Below are 19,543 nucleotides of genomic sequence, written 5' to 3'. Positions count from 1 at the left end.
GATGTGGAAGAAAGAAGCCCCATTGAGCCCTAAGTAGACGAAAGAAGCCAACACCCACAAACACGAAAGGAGCCTCATTGAGCCCGAAGTAGACTAAAGAAGCCAACGCAGAAGTAGATGAAAGAAGACCTATTGAGCCCAAACTACACGAAAGAAGCCAATGCAGAAGTACACGAAAGAAGCCAATGCAGAAGTACACGAAAGAAGCCAATGCAGAAGTACACGAAAGAAGCCAATGCAGAAGTACACGAAAGAAACCAAGACCCATATGGACGAAAGAAGCCCAAAGTAGACTAAAGAAGCCCCATTGAGCCCAAAGTAGACTAAAACGCCAATGCAGAAGCAGACAAAAGAAGCCTCATTTAGCCCGAAGTTGACAAAAGAAGCCAACGCAAAAGTAGACGAAAGAAGCCAATGCAGAAGTAGACGAAAAAAGCCAATGCTCACATATGAGAAAAAAAGCCAATGGCCACATGGACGAAACAAGTCCCATTGAGCCCAAAGTAGATGAAAGAAGCCAACAGCGGCATAGATGAAAGTAGAGTGGTATAGATGAAAGTAGAGTGGTATAGATGAAAGTAGAGCGGCATACATGAAACTAGAGCGGCATAGATGGAAGGAGCCCCATTGAGCCCGAAGTACACTAAAGAAACTAATGCAGAAGTACTTCATCGAATCCAATGCAGAAGTACTTCAAGGAAGCCCATGCAGAAGTAGACGAAAGAACCCAATGCAGAAGTAGACGGAAGAAGCCTCATTGAGGCCGAAGTAGACTATAGAAGCCAACGAAAAAGTAGACAAAAGAAGGTAACGCAGAAATAGAGCTCATTGAGCCCGATCTAGATGATAGAAGCGCACGCAGAAGTAGATGAAACAAGCCAACGCAGAAATAGACGTAAGAAGCCAACGCCGAAGTGGACATAGGAAGCCAACACCCACAAAGACGAAAGAAGTTCTACTGGCCTTTAAGTAGACAAAAGAACCCGATACAGAAGTAGACGAAAGAATACTCATTGAGCCCTGAGTAGACGAAAGAAGCCAACACCAAAACAGACGAAAGAAACCAACTCAGAAGTAGACTAAAGAAGTCAACGCAGAAGTCGACGAAAAAAGCCAAAACTCACGTAGACGAAAGAAGCCCCATTGATCCCAAAATTGACTAAAGAAGCCAATACAGAAATAGACGAAAGAATTCCAATTGTGCTCAAAGTAGGCAAAGAAGCCAATGCAGAAGCAACGAAACAAGCCAACACCAAAATAGACGAAAGGAATAAATGCCGAAGTAGACTATAGAAGCCAACGCAGAAGTGGACGAAAAAAGCCAAAGCAGAAGTAGACGAAAGAAGCCAATGGCCACATAAACGTAAGAAGCCAATGTCTGCATTGAAGAAAGAAGACCCATTGAGCCTGAAGTAGACTACTGAATCCAACGCAGAAGTAGGGGGAAAAAAAGACCCATTCACCCCGAAGTAGACGAAAAAAAAAATCCAATCCAAATGTAGACGAACGAAGCCCCATTGATCCCTGAGTATCCGAAACAAGCCAACGCAGAAGCAGACGAAACAAGCCAACACCCACATAGACGAAAGAAGACTCATTGAGCTCAAAGGAGACTAAAGAAGCTAATGTAGAATTAGAAGAAACAAACGCAGAAGTAGATGATAGAAACAAACGCAGAAGTAGATGATAGAAACAAACGCAGAAGTAGATGATAGAAACAAACACAGAAGTAGCCGAAAGAAGCCAACGATGTAGTAGATGTAGGAAGCCAACACCTCCACAGACGAAAGAAGTCTCATTGGTCTTTAAGTAGATGATAAAAGCCAACGTAGAAGTAGACGAAAGGAGCAAATGCCCTCGTTGAAGAAAAAGACCCCATTGAGCATGAAGTAGATTAAACAAAGAATGCATAAGACGACGAAAGAAAACCCCTTCAGCCCAAAATACACGAAAGAAGCCAATGCAGATTTGCAGGAAAGAAACCAACGCAGATGTGGACGAAAGAAGCCCCATTGAGCCCTGAGTAGACAAAAGAAGCCCCATTGAGCCCTGAGTAGACAAAAGAAGCCCCATTGAGCCCTGAGTAGACAAAAGAAGCCCCATTGAGCCCTGAGTAGACGAAAGAATCCAAAGCAGAAGTAGGCGAAAGAAGCCAAAGCAGAAATAGGCGAAAGAAGCCAAAGCAGAAGTAGACGAAAGAAGTTAACACCCACATAGACGAAAGGAGCCTCATTGAGCCGGAAGTAGACTAAAGAAGTTAACACCCACATAGACGAAAGGAGCCTCATTGAGCCGGAAGTAGACTAAAGAAGCCAACGCAGAAGTAGACGAAAATCGCCAACACCAAAACAGACGGAAGAAGCCAACGCAGAAGTGGACGAAAAAAGCCAAAACCCACACAGTCGTAAGAAGCCTCATTGAGCCCAAAGCAGACTAAAGAAGCCAACGCAGAAGCTGATGAAAGAAGCCAACGCAGAAGTAGACGAAAGACGCCAACGCAGAAGTAGATAAAACAAGCCAACGCAGAAGTAGATAAAACAAGCCAACACCCAGATAGACGAAAGAAGGCTCATTGAGACCGATGTAGACGAAAGAAGCCCCATTGAGCTCATAGTAGAATAAGGAAGCTAATAAAGAAGTAGAAGAAAAAACCCCTTTGAGCCCGATCTAGATGATAAAAACACACGCAGAAGTGGATGAAAGAATCCAACGCCGAAGTTCACGAAAGAAGCAAATGCCCACATTCAAGAAACAAGCCCCATTGAGCACGAAGTAGATTAAAGAAGCGAACGCAGAAGAAGACGAAAGAAAACCCATTGAGCCCAAACTACACTAAAGTAGCCAATGCAGAAGTAGACTAAAGAAGCCAACGCAAATGTAGACGACAGAAGTCCCATTGGCCTTTAAGCAGATGATAAAAGCCAACGCAGATGTGGACGAAAGAAGCCCCATTGAGCCCTAAGTAGACGAAAGAAGCCAACACCCACAAACACGAAAGGAGCCTCATTGAGCCCGAAGTAGACTAAAGAAGCCAACACCCACAAAGACGAAAGGAGTCTCATTGAGCCCGAAGTAGACTAAAGAAGCCAACGCAGAAGTAGATGAAAGAAGACCCACTGAGCCCGAAGTACACTAAAGAAGTCAACGCAGAAGTAGATGAAAGAAAACCCATTGAGCCCGAAGCAGACTAAAGTATTCAACATAGAAGTAGACTAAAGCCAACGTACAAGTATACTAAAGAATACCCACTGAGCAAAGTAAACTAAAGAATTCAACATAGAAGTAGACTAAAGAAGCCAACGTACAAGTAGACTAAAGAAGCCAACTTAGAAGTAGACTAAAGAAGCCAACATAGAAGTAGACTAAAGAAGCCAACGCAAATGTAGACGAAAGAAGTCCCATTGGCCTTTAAGTAGATGATAAAAGCCAACGCAGAAGAAAATCGGAAGAAATCATATTGAGCCCAAAATACACGAAAGAAGCCAATGCAGAAGTACACGAAAGAGGCCAATGCAGATTTAGACGAAGGAAGCCCCATTGAGCCCTGAGTAGACGAAAGAAGCCACCACCCACATAGACGTAAAAATCGTCATTGAGCCCAAAGTAGGCTAAAGAAGTCCCATTGAGCCCTGAGTAGACGAAAGAAGCCCCATTGAGCCCTGAGTAGACGAAAGAAGCCACCACCCACATAGACGTAAAAATCGTCATTGAGCCCAAAGTAGGCTAAAGAAGCCCCATTGAGCCCTGAGTAGACGAAAGAAGCCCCATTGAGCCCTGAGTAGACGAAAGAAGCCCCATTGAGCCCTGAGTAGACGAAAGAAGCCAACACCCACATAGACGTAAGAAGCCTCATTGAGCCAAAAGTAGGCTAAAGAAGCCAATGCAGAAGTAGACGAAAGAAGCCAATGCAGAAGTAGACGAAAGAAGCCAATGCAGAAGTAGACGAGAGAAGTCAACACCTACATAGACGAAAGAAGCCTCATTGAGCCAAAAGTAGACTAAACAAGCCAACACCAAAATAGACGAAAGAAACCCCATTCACCCCGATCTAGATGATAGAAGCACTCGGCGAAGTAGATGAAAGAAGACCCATTGAGCCCGAAGTAGACTAAAGAAGACCTTTTGAGCCCGAAGTAGACTAAAGAAGACCTTTTGAGCCCGAAGTAAACTAAAGAAGCCAACACAGAAGTAGACTAAAGAAGCCAACCCAAATTTAGGCGAAGGAAGTCCCATTGAACCCGATATAGACTAAAGAAGCCAATGCAGAACTACGCGAAAGAAGCCAACACCCACTTAGACCAGAGAAACCCCATTGAGCCCGAAGTAGATGAAAGAAGCAAACGCCGAAGTAGCCGAAAAAGCCAATGCCCACATCGACGAAACAAGCCCCATTGAGCCCAAAGTAGATGAAAGAAGCTACCACCGGCGTACATGAAAAGAGTCCCATTGAGCTGGAATTACACTAAAGAAACCAGTGTAGAAGTATTTCAAGGAAGCCAGTGCAGAAGTATTTCAAGGAAGCCAGTGCAGAAGTATTTCAAGGAAGCCAGTGCAGAAGTATTTCAAGGAAGCCAGTGCAGAAGTATTTCAAGGAAGCCGGTGCAGAAGTATTTCAAGGAAGCCAGTGCAGAAGTATTTCAAGGAAGCCAATGCAGAAGTAGACGAAAGAATTCAATGCAGAAGTCGATGAAAGATATCAAAGCAGAATTAGACGAAAGAATTCAATGCAGAAGTCGATGAAAGATATCAAAGCAGAATTAGACGAAAGAACCTAAAGCAGAATTAGACGAAAGAACCTAAAGCAGAATTAGACGAAAGAACCTAAAGCAGAATTAGACGAAAGAACCTAATCTAGAAGTACACGAGAGAATCCAAGACCCATATAGACGAAAGAAGACCCATATAGACGAAAGAAGACCCATTGAGCCCGAAGTAGACTATAGAGGCCAACGCAGAAGTAGACTATAGAGGCCAACGCAGAAGTAGACTATAGAGGCCAACGCAGAAGTAGACGAAAGAAGCCCCATCGAGCTTAAAGTAAACTAAAGAAGCCAATAGAGATAAAATCAGTGTTTTGCTTTTGCTATTCCACAAGATAGAAAAAAAATAGAAACATGATTATCTAGTATCATTTCACACCGAAATGTAAATTTTGAAAAGTATTCAAAATTAAATAACAACAAAAAACTAGGTGATGGTCATTTTTTAAGGTTACATCTGGAATCACCACCCAAAAATTTATTAAGAACAGCTATAAATTTTTTCATGTTAGAAAAACCTTGTAGACCAGTGTAATTATTGTCATATGTGAATGTTGATGGTTTACGGTGTGAAATTTGTAGTCATTTTACTGATTCAGGATAGATCAATTGGATTCGATATTTTTTATTCGAAAAAAATTCGAATAATTATTCGATAATAATTGACAAATTCGATAATAACAATAAAATAATGAATAAATAATTCGAACTTTTTTAAAATGACTTTGTACTTCGAGTTGACCAAGTTAAACTGTATATGAGAAATAATACGACTTTCAAAATCCATATCACAAAGGCTAAAAGTAAGTATAACAAAACAATTTTTTTTAGCCTTTGTGCTAGGGATTTTTGAATTTCCATCATTTGTTCTATATAGTTTATATCATGCCATGTATTCTAGCTGCTCTGGCATTGGTTTTTTAAGATTATAATTTATATATTTCACCTATAATATTATTTATTTCTCCAAAAAAATCTAAAATTTTCTAAACTTTTTCTGGTTTATTTTTCTCATATTTGGCTGGGGGGGGGGGGGGGGGACTTGAGTCTGCTCAAAATTGGAAAAAAAAAACTTGCTTTCTTTGGAAGTAGATGAATTTAAAGTGAAATGAATTATGCCGACAAAAGACTGAAGCAAAAAAATTCAAGGAAAAAACTGCATAAACGATTGAAAGAAACGTGACCCTCTGAAAAGCAAAAGAATGCACAGGCACACGGAAAATTCTATTTCATAAAATTTGATCATACCTCATTAATTTGGCTTCTTTGAGGAATTCTTCTTTTTCATGATCGGTTGAACCTTTCCTTAAAGTCTGCAAAAAACAACACAAATCACTAATCCTTTCTTATATAATAAATATCACACTTTTTTAATCATAGCTAAAAAGAGATACGAGAGAAGTGACAACGTATATATGATTAATCAGACACCTTTGGATATTATTCAGGTGGGTAATTAAGATAGGCGTAAACTTATTGAAAATGTTGGGGGGGGGGGGTTTCAGGCTCAATTAATGTAACCTCATTTATACGACGCATTGTATAAATGCGAAAACAGTATAACTGGAACTTTTTTCGATAATTACCCCCCTTTTCCGCAGACGTTTCCCAAAAACGTTATTGTAAAAAATTTGTCGTTTTGATTCAAAATTACGCTTGAGAAGAAATATTATACTATCATAACATTACTGTTGCTATAGTCTCAAGCAATCCTACGGCATTCATTTCAAGTTTTAACAGAAAAAAAGTGTTATTTAAACCTTATGTAAAACGTCTTATACTTGTTTGCTTTGCTTTTGGTTTCCATACCTAAGCAAAAAGTAAATGTATTGAGTCCCGTTATTGAAAGATTTTTCTCTTAAAGAAAGAACTGATAGTGTACATGTTTGCTATCAACATGGCTGATGGTAAAAAAAACCTGACTTTTGATGACAAGGGAGATGTTGGATGACAAGGGGAGCGTTTGGATAGGCTTACGTCATCAACCACCCTTTATTGAAAATATGAAATATTTTTAATGGCATCTTACTCGGTGCGCCACAAACGAGAAAACCCTTTCGATAGTTTGTGGACAACACCGCCTATTGATAAGTGCCCTACAGGGCCACTGTAGTGATCTCTAAATGTTTCACGGATCCAAGTGCTCTGGAACTATGCCACGCACCACTCAAGTGATCCGTAATTAAATGTCGCGGATGAAAAATAATCTGAGAATATGCCGCGGGTAACTTGAGTGATGTAGAACTGCATTAGGGGCCACTTAAGTGATCTGAAAATGTGCCACGGGCCGCTTAAATGTTCTGGAATTGTACCACGGGACACTTAAGCAATCTGTGAATGTGCCGCTTAGTTTAATTTTAGAAAATTAGGTTTGAGGAGGATAGCCCGCATCAGATAACCCCAGGGCCATATCTGGTCCGCGGTCCAAAGACCTTTATGCGATTCATCATTATATTGCTTGGAGGGTGGGTCGCAATTAAAGATAAATTTTGAGTTTATAACCTTCAAATAACATTGAAATTAACAGAAATTGATTATAATAACATATAAAGGTATCTTCCGAAATTTCAATTAAAAAAAATTTTTTTTGCATTAAAAAAATAAATTTTTGATCTCGTGGGGGGGGGGGGAGGCACGAGCCCTCTCATGCCCCCCCCCCCCCGTGTATTTTGCTGACAAGGGGGGAAGGGGTCAGAAATGGCTTAAACTTTTGCTTACGTAATACTTGAATGGCCCCTAAAGACCGAAACACACTGTACTGACGTGACGTGATTATTTCGAGTCTAGATGTGGAAAATTTATTCATGCGATTTTTTGGGGGGGTTGAGCAAGCTCTCCAAAATTAATTGGGGGGGGGGTCTCGATCACATTGGCCCAATAACAGTTTACGCCTATCACAGGTTCCAAGGACTTCCCGGTGAAAAATTGGGGTCCTGGAAAAAGATCTCAGTCCCAAAGCCCTGTCCAACGGAGACAGGATCATTTTAGTCGTGGAGGGAAGAATATGTAATTTTTTCACTCTCTCCACTGAAAAAATCGATCGAAACGGTATTTCCCCCTGAGAATTAGCAGCCCCCCCTTCAAGATTTCCGCCTATGAAAACTGCCCTCTTCCCTAGTTCCGGCTACCAAAGTGTTGGGGTACTGGAAACAGGGCTGCAACTGGAGGGTCAAGTGTCCAGGGTGCCAGACCAGAGGGGGCGCAAATTTCACCCTTTAACCTCCCTTCAATATAACTTGAAATATTTAAAATTCCTAAGAGTGCTGTGAACGTAAATAGTTTGGGAATCCCTGATTTGTAAGAAGGAAATTTCATATTTCTAGTATTAGAATGCAATGGTACCCGGCTCAGGGGCTTATTTTACTATTATTTGATTCCTCATCAAAGGCATTGGAACCTAGGAGCGATGGATATTTGAGTCCCCACCCCCAATAAATTTTGTAAGGGGGGCTAGGCCTCCTCCCAATAATTTTTAGGAAAACAATGCAGTGCGTCCTCTGTTTCCTGCGTATGCGCTTCAGCCCCGTATATACGGGACGGCCAGCAACTTTCAGCGCTCTCTCCCCACCCAATGTTAATTTCTTCATGTCGGCACCTCTGTTATGAAGGCTTGAAAAATCGGGCCTTCGAACTTGTTAATAAGCTTAATCGTTGTTCACTTTACCTCCTCCCACTTTTTTTCTTTTTTTCTGTTGTCTCATGTCCCCATCCTCAAGGATCCCACTCAAAAGAGATGCTCTTGAGTTTACCGACAGTACAAGCAAGAGAAAGGATTACCCCCAAGTGATCTCCAGAGGTGCCTTCTAGCAGCACTCTGGGAGGATGCAATTTAGGATGGATGGATGCCGGGGTGATTGCGAGATAAGCTTACTATTGTCACAGAACAAGTGCATTGAGATTCTAAAGAGAAAAATAAAATTTCGAACAGATGATTTCTACTATTTAGAGAAATTTTTGTAAAAAAGTTTTTCTGATCCAAGTGGGAGAAACATATCCATTCGAATTTTTTTGAGAGGGAGGGGGCGGCCGGCTCTTCAAAAATGTTGGTGGGGGGGCTCAGGCCCATGGGCCGGATACAAGTTTACGCCTATGGCAGCAGCTTTAGATGCTTCTTGGAAAAGTATATTAGCCATCCAATTCCTGAAGAATCAACTTTGCGAAAAAATTACGTCTATGAAGAAGTATTATGATGTGCTCTTGACGACAATAGAATTTTTGTTTCTATAGATGAAATGGCTGATCAGATGAACGGCTGAAAACAGATGTAGATGGCTGATATATATGTGGCGGTGCTGTCGGCAAGAGTGCGTAGGTGTTGTCATTCCAATATTATAAATCTGCCAACACATCTTTTTCTTGAGCGCGCCTTTTCTTTAATTCTCTTTCGCTGTTTTGAGAGAGAAGGCTTTCGTTTCTTGCAGAGTTAAGATGTTATGACATGAATGTCGCTCTTCACTTGTTAATACAAGATATACGGAAGACTGGATGTTGTGAAGATATTTATTATTTGAGATGTTAATTTTTTTTAAGGAAGGAAAAACTCGGGTTCGACTCCCGGTAGAGGCAGAGATGAGTTTTTCCTTCCTTAAAAAAATTAACATCTCAAATAATAAATATCGTCACAACATCCAGGCTTCCGTATAGCTTGTATTAACAAGTGAAGAGCGACATTCATGTCATACATATAGCCATCTGGTGGCTCGTCGTCCATGAGCTATTGGCTGATCGGTTCACCGTCCATTGCACGGTTCCGTTCGGCACATATATACTCTCTAGCGAAGGAAAATCTCTATCTCCTCTGTAGCTTAGTGGTCAGAGCACTCGTCCGGCAATCGAGGGACCCGGGTTCGACTCCCGATAGAGGCAGACATGAGTTTTTCCTTCCTTAAAAAATTAACATCTCAAATAATAAATATCTTCACAATATCCAGTCTTCCGTATATCTTGTAGTAAGATGTTATATTTCCATGTGCCCGTCTATTCTCGTTTCTTTTTATTTTGTGTATCGTACCGTGTTTCTTCTAATTTAACAAACTGTATATTTAGCCGTTATCTGGAATCAAACAATTTAATTGAGTCAAAATTGAGCTACCAATGGATAAGTCACTATTTGAATTGAAGTGTCAGCACATCACCCTTCATACCAGTGATATCAACTATAATGGTGTCCACAACTGGTGACTCTGGAAAATTGGATACTACCTTCTGAAACTAATGTTCCAGTTCGGCCTCGTACGTTACAACGGATCATGAATATATTTCTGCAACTTGGATTCAATTTCAGTTTCATGGTGAGTTTATAATTTCTCTTTCGTAGGACTATGGCAAATCCGCAAGCAGCTGCCAATCAGACTGAACTTTTCCTTTCGGAAGCCGAAGTCTCACGTGTTTCATTCCGTGCGCTTCCATTTTGGGAAGACGAGGAACAGCTGTCGTATGGTCATGGCGATTTTTCGCGCCAAACATGTCTGATGGCCCGACGAAGAATCGCCAAGGCCGTCAGACACTACGGACGCCGAAAAAAAAAAATCGTGCAAAACATAACAGAAATCACTAAGCATAAAAATAGAAAAAAATATCAGTTAAAAAAAAATTACACCTGGACCATTTTTTTAATAATAGACAGATCGGGGCATAAGAAATTCTGGGCATGTTGAATAAATAAATGTAAATATTCTATGCATTAAAACTAAAACCTGGGCCCTTTTTTTAATAATAAACTTGGCGACTTATCGCGATGAAAAAGTCGCCAAAGTCGTGGCGGACCATACTGCATCTGTTCCGAAGCCGACGTTGATTTATGGTTCCCTCAAGTGGAATCCCAGTTTATCACGGCAGGCATTACCGCGGATAAGACGAAGTTTCATTCTGTGATTTTCGTTCTCGACACAAAAATCTTGTCTTACGTGAGTGATTTAGTACGTAATCCTCCCACACAAAATTTATATGAGACTGTAAAGACACGCATTCTTTCCCGATTTGCTCAATCTGAAACTGCTCGCTTGAAATCTCTTTTTCATGAGTGCGAGCTAGGCGACAAAAAACCGTCCCAACTACTTTGCGAGATGCGAAACTTGTCGAATAGTACAATCAGTGATGATGTTTTGAGCACGTTGTGGCAGCAAAGATTACCCATCAGTGTTGAACAAATTTTGTCGCTTTGCCGGGATTCTCTCGATTCTTTATCTCAGATAGCTGATCGTATATTAGAAGCTTCGAGTTTCAACGCTGTCGTTTCTCAGGTGTCTAAACCTCCTCTGCCTTCTTCAGAGTTGCACGAACTTGAAAAAGAAATTGCATGCTCGCTACACGACTCGAGGAGCTCTCCCGTTCTCGAAACCAATACAGAGGTCGGTCGCGAAACAATTCGAAAGCTCGTGAGCGGAAAAATTCTTCAGATCGCTCCGATCGACCCAAATTGTGCTGGTATCATGCTCGATATGGTGAAAACGCACATCGTTGCATTTCGCCTTGCCAACACTCGGAAAACTAGTGGGCAATCCAGTTACAGCTGCGGCCGGAGATTGCCACTTTCAAAGTCGCTTATTCATTTGTGATAGAAAATCGAAAATTCGTTTCCTTGTTGATAGTGGTGCAGCTGTGAGCTGTTTCCCTAAATCACATTGCCAAAGTTTCCAAGAGCGACGACTTTTCGTTATATGCGGCTAATGACACTAAAATTCACACATATGGAACTAAGCATTTTGATCTCGGACTGAGGAGAATATTCTCATTCAATTTCTTAGTGGCCGACGTCGCAAATCCTATTTTGGGTGCCGATTTCTTGGAGCAATTTGGTTTATTTGTTGATGTCAAGAATCGCAGGTTAGTTGATAATTTGACAACTCTATACCCTCTTGGTGTAGTAACTACTGGTTCTTCTCTCTGTCTAACGACAGTTTCTGGTGCCACTACATACCATAAAATACTGACCAGGTTTCCAAATTTCACTGGTTCGGCCTTAAATTCTCAACCCAAACCCCATGCCATAACCCACTTCATCGAAACTTCAGGGCCTCCCGTCTTCGCAAAGGCTAGACGTCTTTCTCTTGAAAAGCTGTTGGCCGTCAAGAAAGAGTTTAACTTGCTTTTGAAACAAGGCATCATTCGGCCTAGCAAAAGCCCGTGGGCTAGCACTATCCACCTAGTTGAAAAAAAGACAGGTGGTTGGCGCATATGTGGCGATTTTCGTCGGTTGAATGCTGTAACTGTTCCTGACCGTTATCCTATTCCCAATATTCAAGACTTTTCTTTCGGTCTAGCTGGAAAAAGAATATTTTCTGAACTTGATCTTGTAAAGGCATACTACCAGATCCCTGTGAAAGAAAGCGATATTTGCAAGACCGCTGTGATTACACCGCACAGTCTCTTTGAGTATGTTTACATGACCTTTGGCCTCAGGAACGCGGCACAAACATTTCAACGATTCATTGATAGTATCCTCTCTGATCTCGACTTCTGCTATGTTTACTTAGGTGACATTCTTGTTGCGTCAGCTGATGAGAAGTCGCATGAACAAGATCTTGATGTGTTGTTCAAGAGACTAAGCGACTACGGTTTAGTTCTCAATCCTGACAAATGCCAATTTGGACTCAAATAAATCCAGTTTTTAGGTCATCTTGTGTCAGAAAAGGGATTTCCCCGTTGCCGCGCGGATCGTGTTACTGTATTTTTGGACTACCTATTGCCCAACACAATCGACGAGCTGCGACATTTTCTGGCATTAATAAATTGTTATCATCGTTTTATGAAAAACGGTGCCTCTACGCAAGCATGTTTGCATGATCTAGTTGAAGGCAAGCGAAAACGGGATAAAACAAAAATCGACTGGTCTGAGGAAGCAAAATCTGCATTCGAGTCATGCAAGGAAATGATTTCCAATGCTGCTCTATTGGCTCATCCTATTCCAAGTGCGCAACTCCTTCTAGTTGTTGACGCATCTGATTTCGCGATTGGTGGAGTTTTGAATCAAGCAGTTAATGATCAAACACAGCCATTAGGTTTCTTATCGCGTAAGCTAACTTCAGCTGAACGCAGATACAGCGCTTACGATCGAGAATTGCTCGCGATAAAATATTTTCGACATATGCTAGAAGGATCTGACTTCGAAATCCTCACAGATCATAAAGCATTGGTCTATGCATTTTCCCAAAAAAGTGAAAAATGTTCAATTAGGCAGATTCGTCATCTAGAATTCATTAGCCAATTTTCAACCCGTATGAAGCACATTTCAGGCGATCGAAATGCAGTAGCCGAGGCATTTTCAAGAACATCGGAAATTGAAATACCTCCTAGTATCGATTTCGGCGAGATGGTTCGCGCTCAGGATGAGGAAGAATTGCGATTACTTCGTGAAACGGGATGAGGTCTCGATTCAAAACCAATGACTTTCGCTTCTTCTGAAGTCACTCTACAGTGTGATGTTTCCACTGGTTCAATTAGACCTTACGTACCGTCAACGTTTCGCCGCGATATTTTCGATGAAGTGCACAACTTCTCCCACCCTGGCGCTAAAGCTACTACTGAAATGGTTCGCAGACGATTCATCTGGAAATTTTTAGACAGGGACTGCAAAGAGTGGTGAAACGTGCATCCATTGCCAGCGATCCAAAGTTGGTCGCCACACACATTCTCCTGTTGGTGCATTCGGATTACCTTCCGCAAGGTTCTCGCATGCCCATATTGACATCGTGGGTCCACTTCTACCAAGTAAAGGAAATCGATACGTTGTGACTTGCAGTGACCGATTCACCAGATGGCTGGAAGCTATTCCTGTACCCGATCAGACTGCTGAAACTGTGGCATTGGCTTTCCTATCAAATTGGATCTCCCGTTTTGACGTTCCAGAACGCATTACTACGGACAGGGGTTATCAGTTTGAATCTGAACTCTTCCGATCCCTTGCGAAGTTGCTGGGTGTGGACAGGGTGCGTACTACCGCTTTCCACCCACAAAGCAATGGAGATCATCATGCGTCACGCCACTGAAAGATGGGTTGACGTTCTTCCTATCATTCTACTCGGAATAAGCTCAAGTTTCAAACCTGATTTTGGTGCTACGCCAGCGGACATGGTCTACGGAACATCTCTGAGGTTACCTGGAGACTTCTTCAAAGATTCCGTTAAGCACATCTCAAAATCTGATTATGTCACGAACTTGCGTATGTCTATGTCAAAGCTTCGTCCTTAGCCTTTGTTCAATCATTCCTCAAAAAAACATGTTTGTGCACAAGGATTTGGCCAAATCCACACACGTTTTTGTGAGGTTTGACACTGTAAGGCGTCCGCTACAGCAGCCTCACCAAGGACCTTATGAAGTTTTGAATAGGACTGATACATTTTTTACTTTGCGTGTCAATAATGAATCTAAGTATATTTCTATTGATCGTTTAAAACCTGCATTTTTGTTTAATTCTCTCGAATGCACAGAGTCTGTTAGCAAATCATCTCTATGTAATGCTCCAGCCTCACCACAGGGCTTCGTCACGAGGTCCGGATGGAAAGTTCGTTTTGTAACACCTTATCAAGCTTGACGTTCTTCGGACTCGTGGGGGAGTACTGTGGCAGTGCTGTCGACAGCACATCACCCTTCATACCAGTGATATCAACTATAATCGTGACTACAACTGGTGTCCAGATATATAGCTGACGTTGTTGTTGGAAATCTAAAGGTTGATAGGCCAGGTGAAATATTTTTCGCAACATGTGTGAAATGTTACAAAAGTCAAAAATTCCAGAATTGCTATGCTATTCGATGACGCCATGAAGCTAATGTGGCCAGATGGTGTGAAAAGGGAAAACGTTCTTTTTTTTTAACAGATGCGGCTCCATACATGACCAGGGCCGTATTTATGTTTTGCCGCTTGTGGGCTATACAAATTTAGCCGCCCCATCCCATTTCAGTCTAACTTTTTTACCCCTCCCTTCCACCACTCCCATGCCATTACTAATAAATCATAAACAAACAAAAGACACAAAAGTGGTACTGTATATAGTTGCTCCTACCTTTCACTTTTTTGTCCTGTATTCGTATCCTATTCCGATCCGTAATAATTTCCATCTAACGGGGGGGGGGGTGTGCTGCTCAACCTCCTGCCGTAGGCGTCTACACATCGATGAAACATATGAAAGTCTACACATATGAAAGTATCTCAATACCAATCAATGGTGCCGAGATACTTTGCGCGTACTTGATTATAGTCTAGCAAAAAAATCAATAATGCATTACATAATATGTATAGATATTATCTTTAACCACACATCCTAAAGTTCATTTTGAAATAATAAAATACTTTTTCAAAATTTTTTCGTGGACCGATTAAAATTCTAGACGGGGCCCACCACTGGTTTGTGCGCTCGTGTGATTTAAATTCTTGCATTACTTGAATATGCAGGGTGTCCCACAATCGTCTGACGGTTCTCGAAATGGGAATAGCAAGAAAATGGTAACAGATATTAAAGTCATTCTTGCAGAATGTAAATATGCTTAGTCAGGGATTTCAGCTACGTCATTCATTTTTCAAAGGATTGTATAGTTATTGAAATTAAAAAAAAAAAAAACTTTATATATGGACAACCTGTGTCCAAAAACCGAATTAAAAAGTTGTTGCCCCGTCTCTTCTGATGCCAATGAAAAAATTTCCACGTTTCTAAGTTAAAATTCACAGAGATATCTGAATTCAAAAATCGAAGAAAAGTTGGGAAAGAATCATTGTCTGTTAGTTTTTGTTGCTTTGTTTCCCCCCAATTTTCCCCCGATTTTCGAATTCAAATATCTCAATGAATACTTAGAAACAAAGAAATTCTTATTAATTAAACCGCTTTTGTTCTTTTCCCTATGCTATTGAAAGCTACATAATATAAAAATATAATAATACAAAGATTATGTAAAAAATTCTTTGAAAAGTTGATTTAGTACTTAAAAGGTTAGAATAATACATATTTTATAGATTTTCTCCTGTTATAAAGAAATCAATTTTTGTGAAAAAATTTTACAAGATAGTCAATAATGAGCCGCATTTAAAATCAGTGATCAAAAATGCATCACGAAACTTCATGGTTTCCAAACCTTGGTATGGAAATCAGTTTCCAGACAATTTTCAAAAATTTCAATTCTACAGTTCTGAATAATCAAATTTATTATATTAAATGGATTCTACATACGAATTAACACGGGATTTACTGAGTGACAATAAATTTTTTTTAATTAGAATTAAAAACAAAATGAGCTATTACTAATCTCTATGTTATTCTGGTCTTTTGTTTCTATATTTCATTGCGTATGTTTTTTATTGCGGTGCATGTAGTATAAACACAGTACCGCATCTCTTGGAATAAGCACCACATGAGCGTATGCGTCGCTTTAGCGGTAAAAAGAACCATCAATTATATGAATGACAGTTTTTTATGAACTTAACATAAGGCCGCGCATCCTCCGCACATTTCTGATATAAAATATATTAAATGCTTATTTTTAATTTCGCAAATACTAGCTAAATGCTCAGAAATGCTTGTCAATTTTAAAAATGCTACTCGGTTAGTTGACAGTTGAATATCATGTGATTCAATAGGACAATCTCTTGGAAATTTGATTTTTTGAAACGAAAATGAACATACGCGTCGCATCTCTCTCAGTGTAAGCACCACCAGTCTCTAAAATCACGTTTTTCAAAACGTAGACAACGCGATGCTCGTTCCATGAAATGAGAGGATTAATAAAACATAACAGTTAAAATACTGCGTATATGTAAAAAGCACTATGTCCATTTTTGTCAATATTGAGATAACGCTATTAATTTGCTGTATTTTCGTTACACACTATAAACATAGGTATAGAACATCAAGTCCTATTTCAATAAATAATAATAAATAAATAAAGTACAATATAACTATTCTTTTTTTACTTTAATTTCTTAAATGAGTACTATCACAAACTTTTTCAATTTATCGATGTATCATATAAAAAAATATGAGTCTTAAACCTTATTGAATACAAGTATTACAAAGGATTCCAAATTACATAAGATTGAATTGTGGCGATTGTTAATAAATTATCATTATAGAAAACTCTCACAAAATACAAAACGTATAAACTTATCAGAAATGAGTAACTATATATTTAATATTTACTTACTTTGTTTCCGTCGGAAAAGTGAAAAATGAAGAGGAGCTTTTTCCGTTTTGTTGGTAATCCTGCGTTTATAACCGAATGTAATTTTGTAATACTGCATGCAATTAATAAAAATGTGGGTTCTGCCAAGCTCCACATTTGTTCCCCCTTTTTTTTTCAGAAAAACGTCACATGAGGAGAGTTGTCCTTAGGACCAAATCGTGTGACCCCGCCTACCATTCTTGTACTATGATTTCTTTATATTCCCATTAGTGACTACAAACGGATGTTTTTCTGGATTGACCAGCTTCATCTCATTTCGGTTCCCAAACAAGTGATATAAAGGGATAATTTGTGTGATAATTTGGTAACACTACGCCAGTTGGCGCACAAGAGGGTGTCGTTTGGTGACATAAGATGAGACCTTCAGGTAGAAGAAAAAACGCGAGAGAGCGGACCCTCTGCCTGGCGGCGGTGAGTAAATAAATGACTCCTTTCTCTCCCCAACTTGCCACCTTGCGTTAATTGAATAAATATGTAAATTTTAAAGTTTGAATTGAAGAATGGATGTGGAATAAACAAAAGCAACAAAACCTGGAGTTATGGGTATTTATTTGAATTGTAATGTCTAATTTTAGTTGATACATCGGCCTTTGTATCACAAGTTAAAAAAATCGTATTGTAATCGAATTCATCCATTCGTTTATATCCACTTAACACTGTTTCTATCCCCCCATATGGTCAATCATAGCCCAAAAACTCTCACCAAAGTCCCGACCGGCGCCAATAAAACATCTTTGTTGCAGAAGATTCTTTCTCATATGGCAGGCGTCGTTAAAATTAGAGGATATTTTTTCCCCTCGTATTCAGGCAACCTGCGTTGTAGAATTTTGTCTTTTTAAGCCGGGTTTTCCTAGGAGTAGATCTTTACAGCATTTGCAGCGTGAAAACGCCGATTGGTCAAAAAACCTTGAATTTCAGGTTTTTAAGCAATCAGCATTTTCACGCAGCACACGGGGCAGAAATTCTACTCCTAAGAAAACCCGGCTTTACTTTCAAAGAGAGCCGAAATTGAGTTATTGAAATGTTCTTTGTGGTCAGCTGGGAAACGCGGTGAATAAGGCCTAGAACTGACTGCGAAGCGGTTGCGATTGGGGGGACCATCTATAGGTTTATCCTGTAAGCGCACAGACAACCTGCTAGCGGGTGGTAGCGATTTTTGTAACAGCCACCACCCGTCAAAAATCCACATTTTTTGTGGAAGGTGGTGGCGGTTGCAAATCTTTGGTTATCTATTGAAAAGGTTTGAGTGCCCAGACACTGTAAATAGGAAGGTTTGACAATCATATATTTTTTTACTTCAATGGTATTCTGTGGGGAAAAAACACAAAAAATAAATAATAATAAACAATATGGTTTAATAATTATATATTATTTACGATAGAAATGACACATTTCAATTCCACGCGTTCACGAAACGTGAATTAAAAAAATGATTTTTCTCTCTCCTCTTTCTATACTCCAAAATTTGCCGCCCGCTTAGGCCCCTCTAAATACACTACTGTACATGACCAAGGCAGCTAGAGGTCTAAAGCTGTTTTACCCAAAAATGGTTCGCATTACATGTTTGGCACATGGTTTACACAGATTGGCTGAAGAGATTCGGGGAAATAATTCCGATATCGACAAGTTGATTTCGAATGGGAAAATATGTTTCTGAAAGCTTCTCTCTCAGAATACAGGAATTTAAAAAAATCGCTCCTACTCTACCGCTTCCATCTCAACCTGTTCTTACACGTTGTGGGGCTTTGCTCAATGCCGTCTCATATTACTGTATGAATTACAATGCCTTAAAGAGTATAGTTGACAACTGATTCTTCAGATGCTTCATCCATCAAGATTGTGAAGGACTGTTTTTCGTCAAAAAGTTTGGCCGGACATTTAGCATATGTGCAATCAAACTTTGCTAAAATACCAGATGCAATTACTCACTTAGAGACTGTTGGATTGTCACTTTGGGGTGCATTAGGAACTGTTCAGCAAGTTAGCAGTGGCATAGTTCAAGCAAAAGGTGACTCTGCGAAAGTAATTATCGCAAAATTAGAAAAAGTAATATGACCTCATATGGGTAACTCGATGCTTTGTAAGATAAATACCATTTTATGCGGAAACCAGGAACAATTTGATGACACTGACCCAGAACTGTCTGCACATGAAATGATTTTTTTCAAATTTGCTCTCATAACTATGTGCGACGTGGAACGAAGTTTTTCCATTTACAAAAACATATTGCAAGACAATAGACAAAGTTTCCAATCTGAACATTTGAAAATGCATGTCGTAATTAACTGTAATTCTAGTGCCGATTGATAGAATTGTACTACAGGGTAAGCAATATTTTCATTCACGTTATGTAAGATAGTTCATTAACTTGCAATAGATGAAAATTTCAAAGCATTTTTCTCAAAACTGACTGTTTATTTTAAAATTGGATAGGATCAGAAAGAATAAATGGAAATGGATAAATTAGTGAATTAAATTATGAGGTCACAGTTTCATTTTTTAAGATCATTGTTTCATTTTTTTAGGTCATAGTATCATTTTCTTTAAGGTCATATCATTTTTTAAGGTCATATTTCGATGTTTTTTAAGTCATAAATGCTTGCATGTTTCCA

General features: G+C 39.8%; 1 protein-coding gene across 5 annotated transcripts in view; it reads right to left on the bottom strand.

Annotated features, from left to right (window-relative positions):
- The window catches only part of sev (receptor protein-tyrosine kinase sevenless), a 1,896,734-nt gene that overhangs the window by 233,405 nt on the left and 1,643,786 nt on the right, over window positions 1–19,543 (bottom strand). For all 5 annotated transcript variants that reach the window (XM_089239534.1, XM_089239532.1, XM_089239533.1 and 2 more), the window contains one exon: window positions 6,009–6,073. In XM_089239534.1, coding sequence (XP_089095660.1) covers window positions 6,009–6,073 — 65 coding nt within the window. The remainder of the gene's footprint in view (window positions 1–6,008; window positions 6,074–19,543) is intronic.

This window comes from Pholcus phalangioides, unplaced genomic scaffold (genome assembly GCF_987345545.1).
Source record: "Pholcus phalangioides strain wild (caught in Gottingen) unplaced genomic scaffold, Ppha-v1.0 ptg000011l_1, whole genome shotgun sequence".
Taxonomy (NCBI): Eukaryota; Metazoa; Arthropoda; class Arachnida; order Araneae; family Pholcidae; genus Pholcus; species Pholcus phalangioides.
Note: the sequence above shows the minus strand (reverse complement) of the source record. Positions and strands in the feature narration are given on the sequence as shown.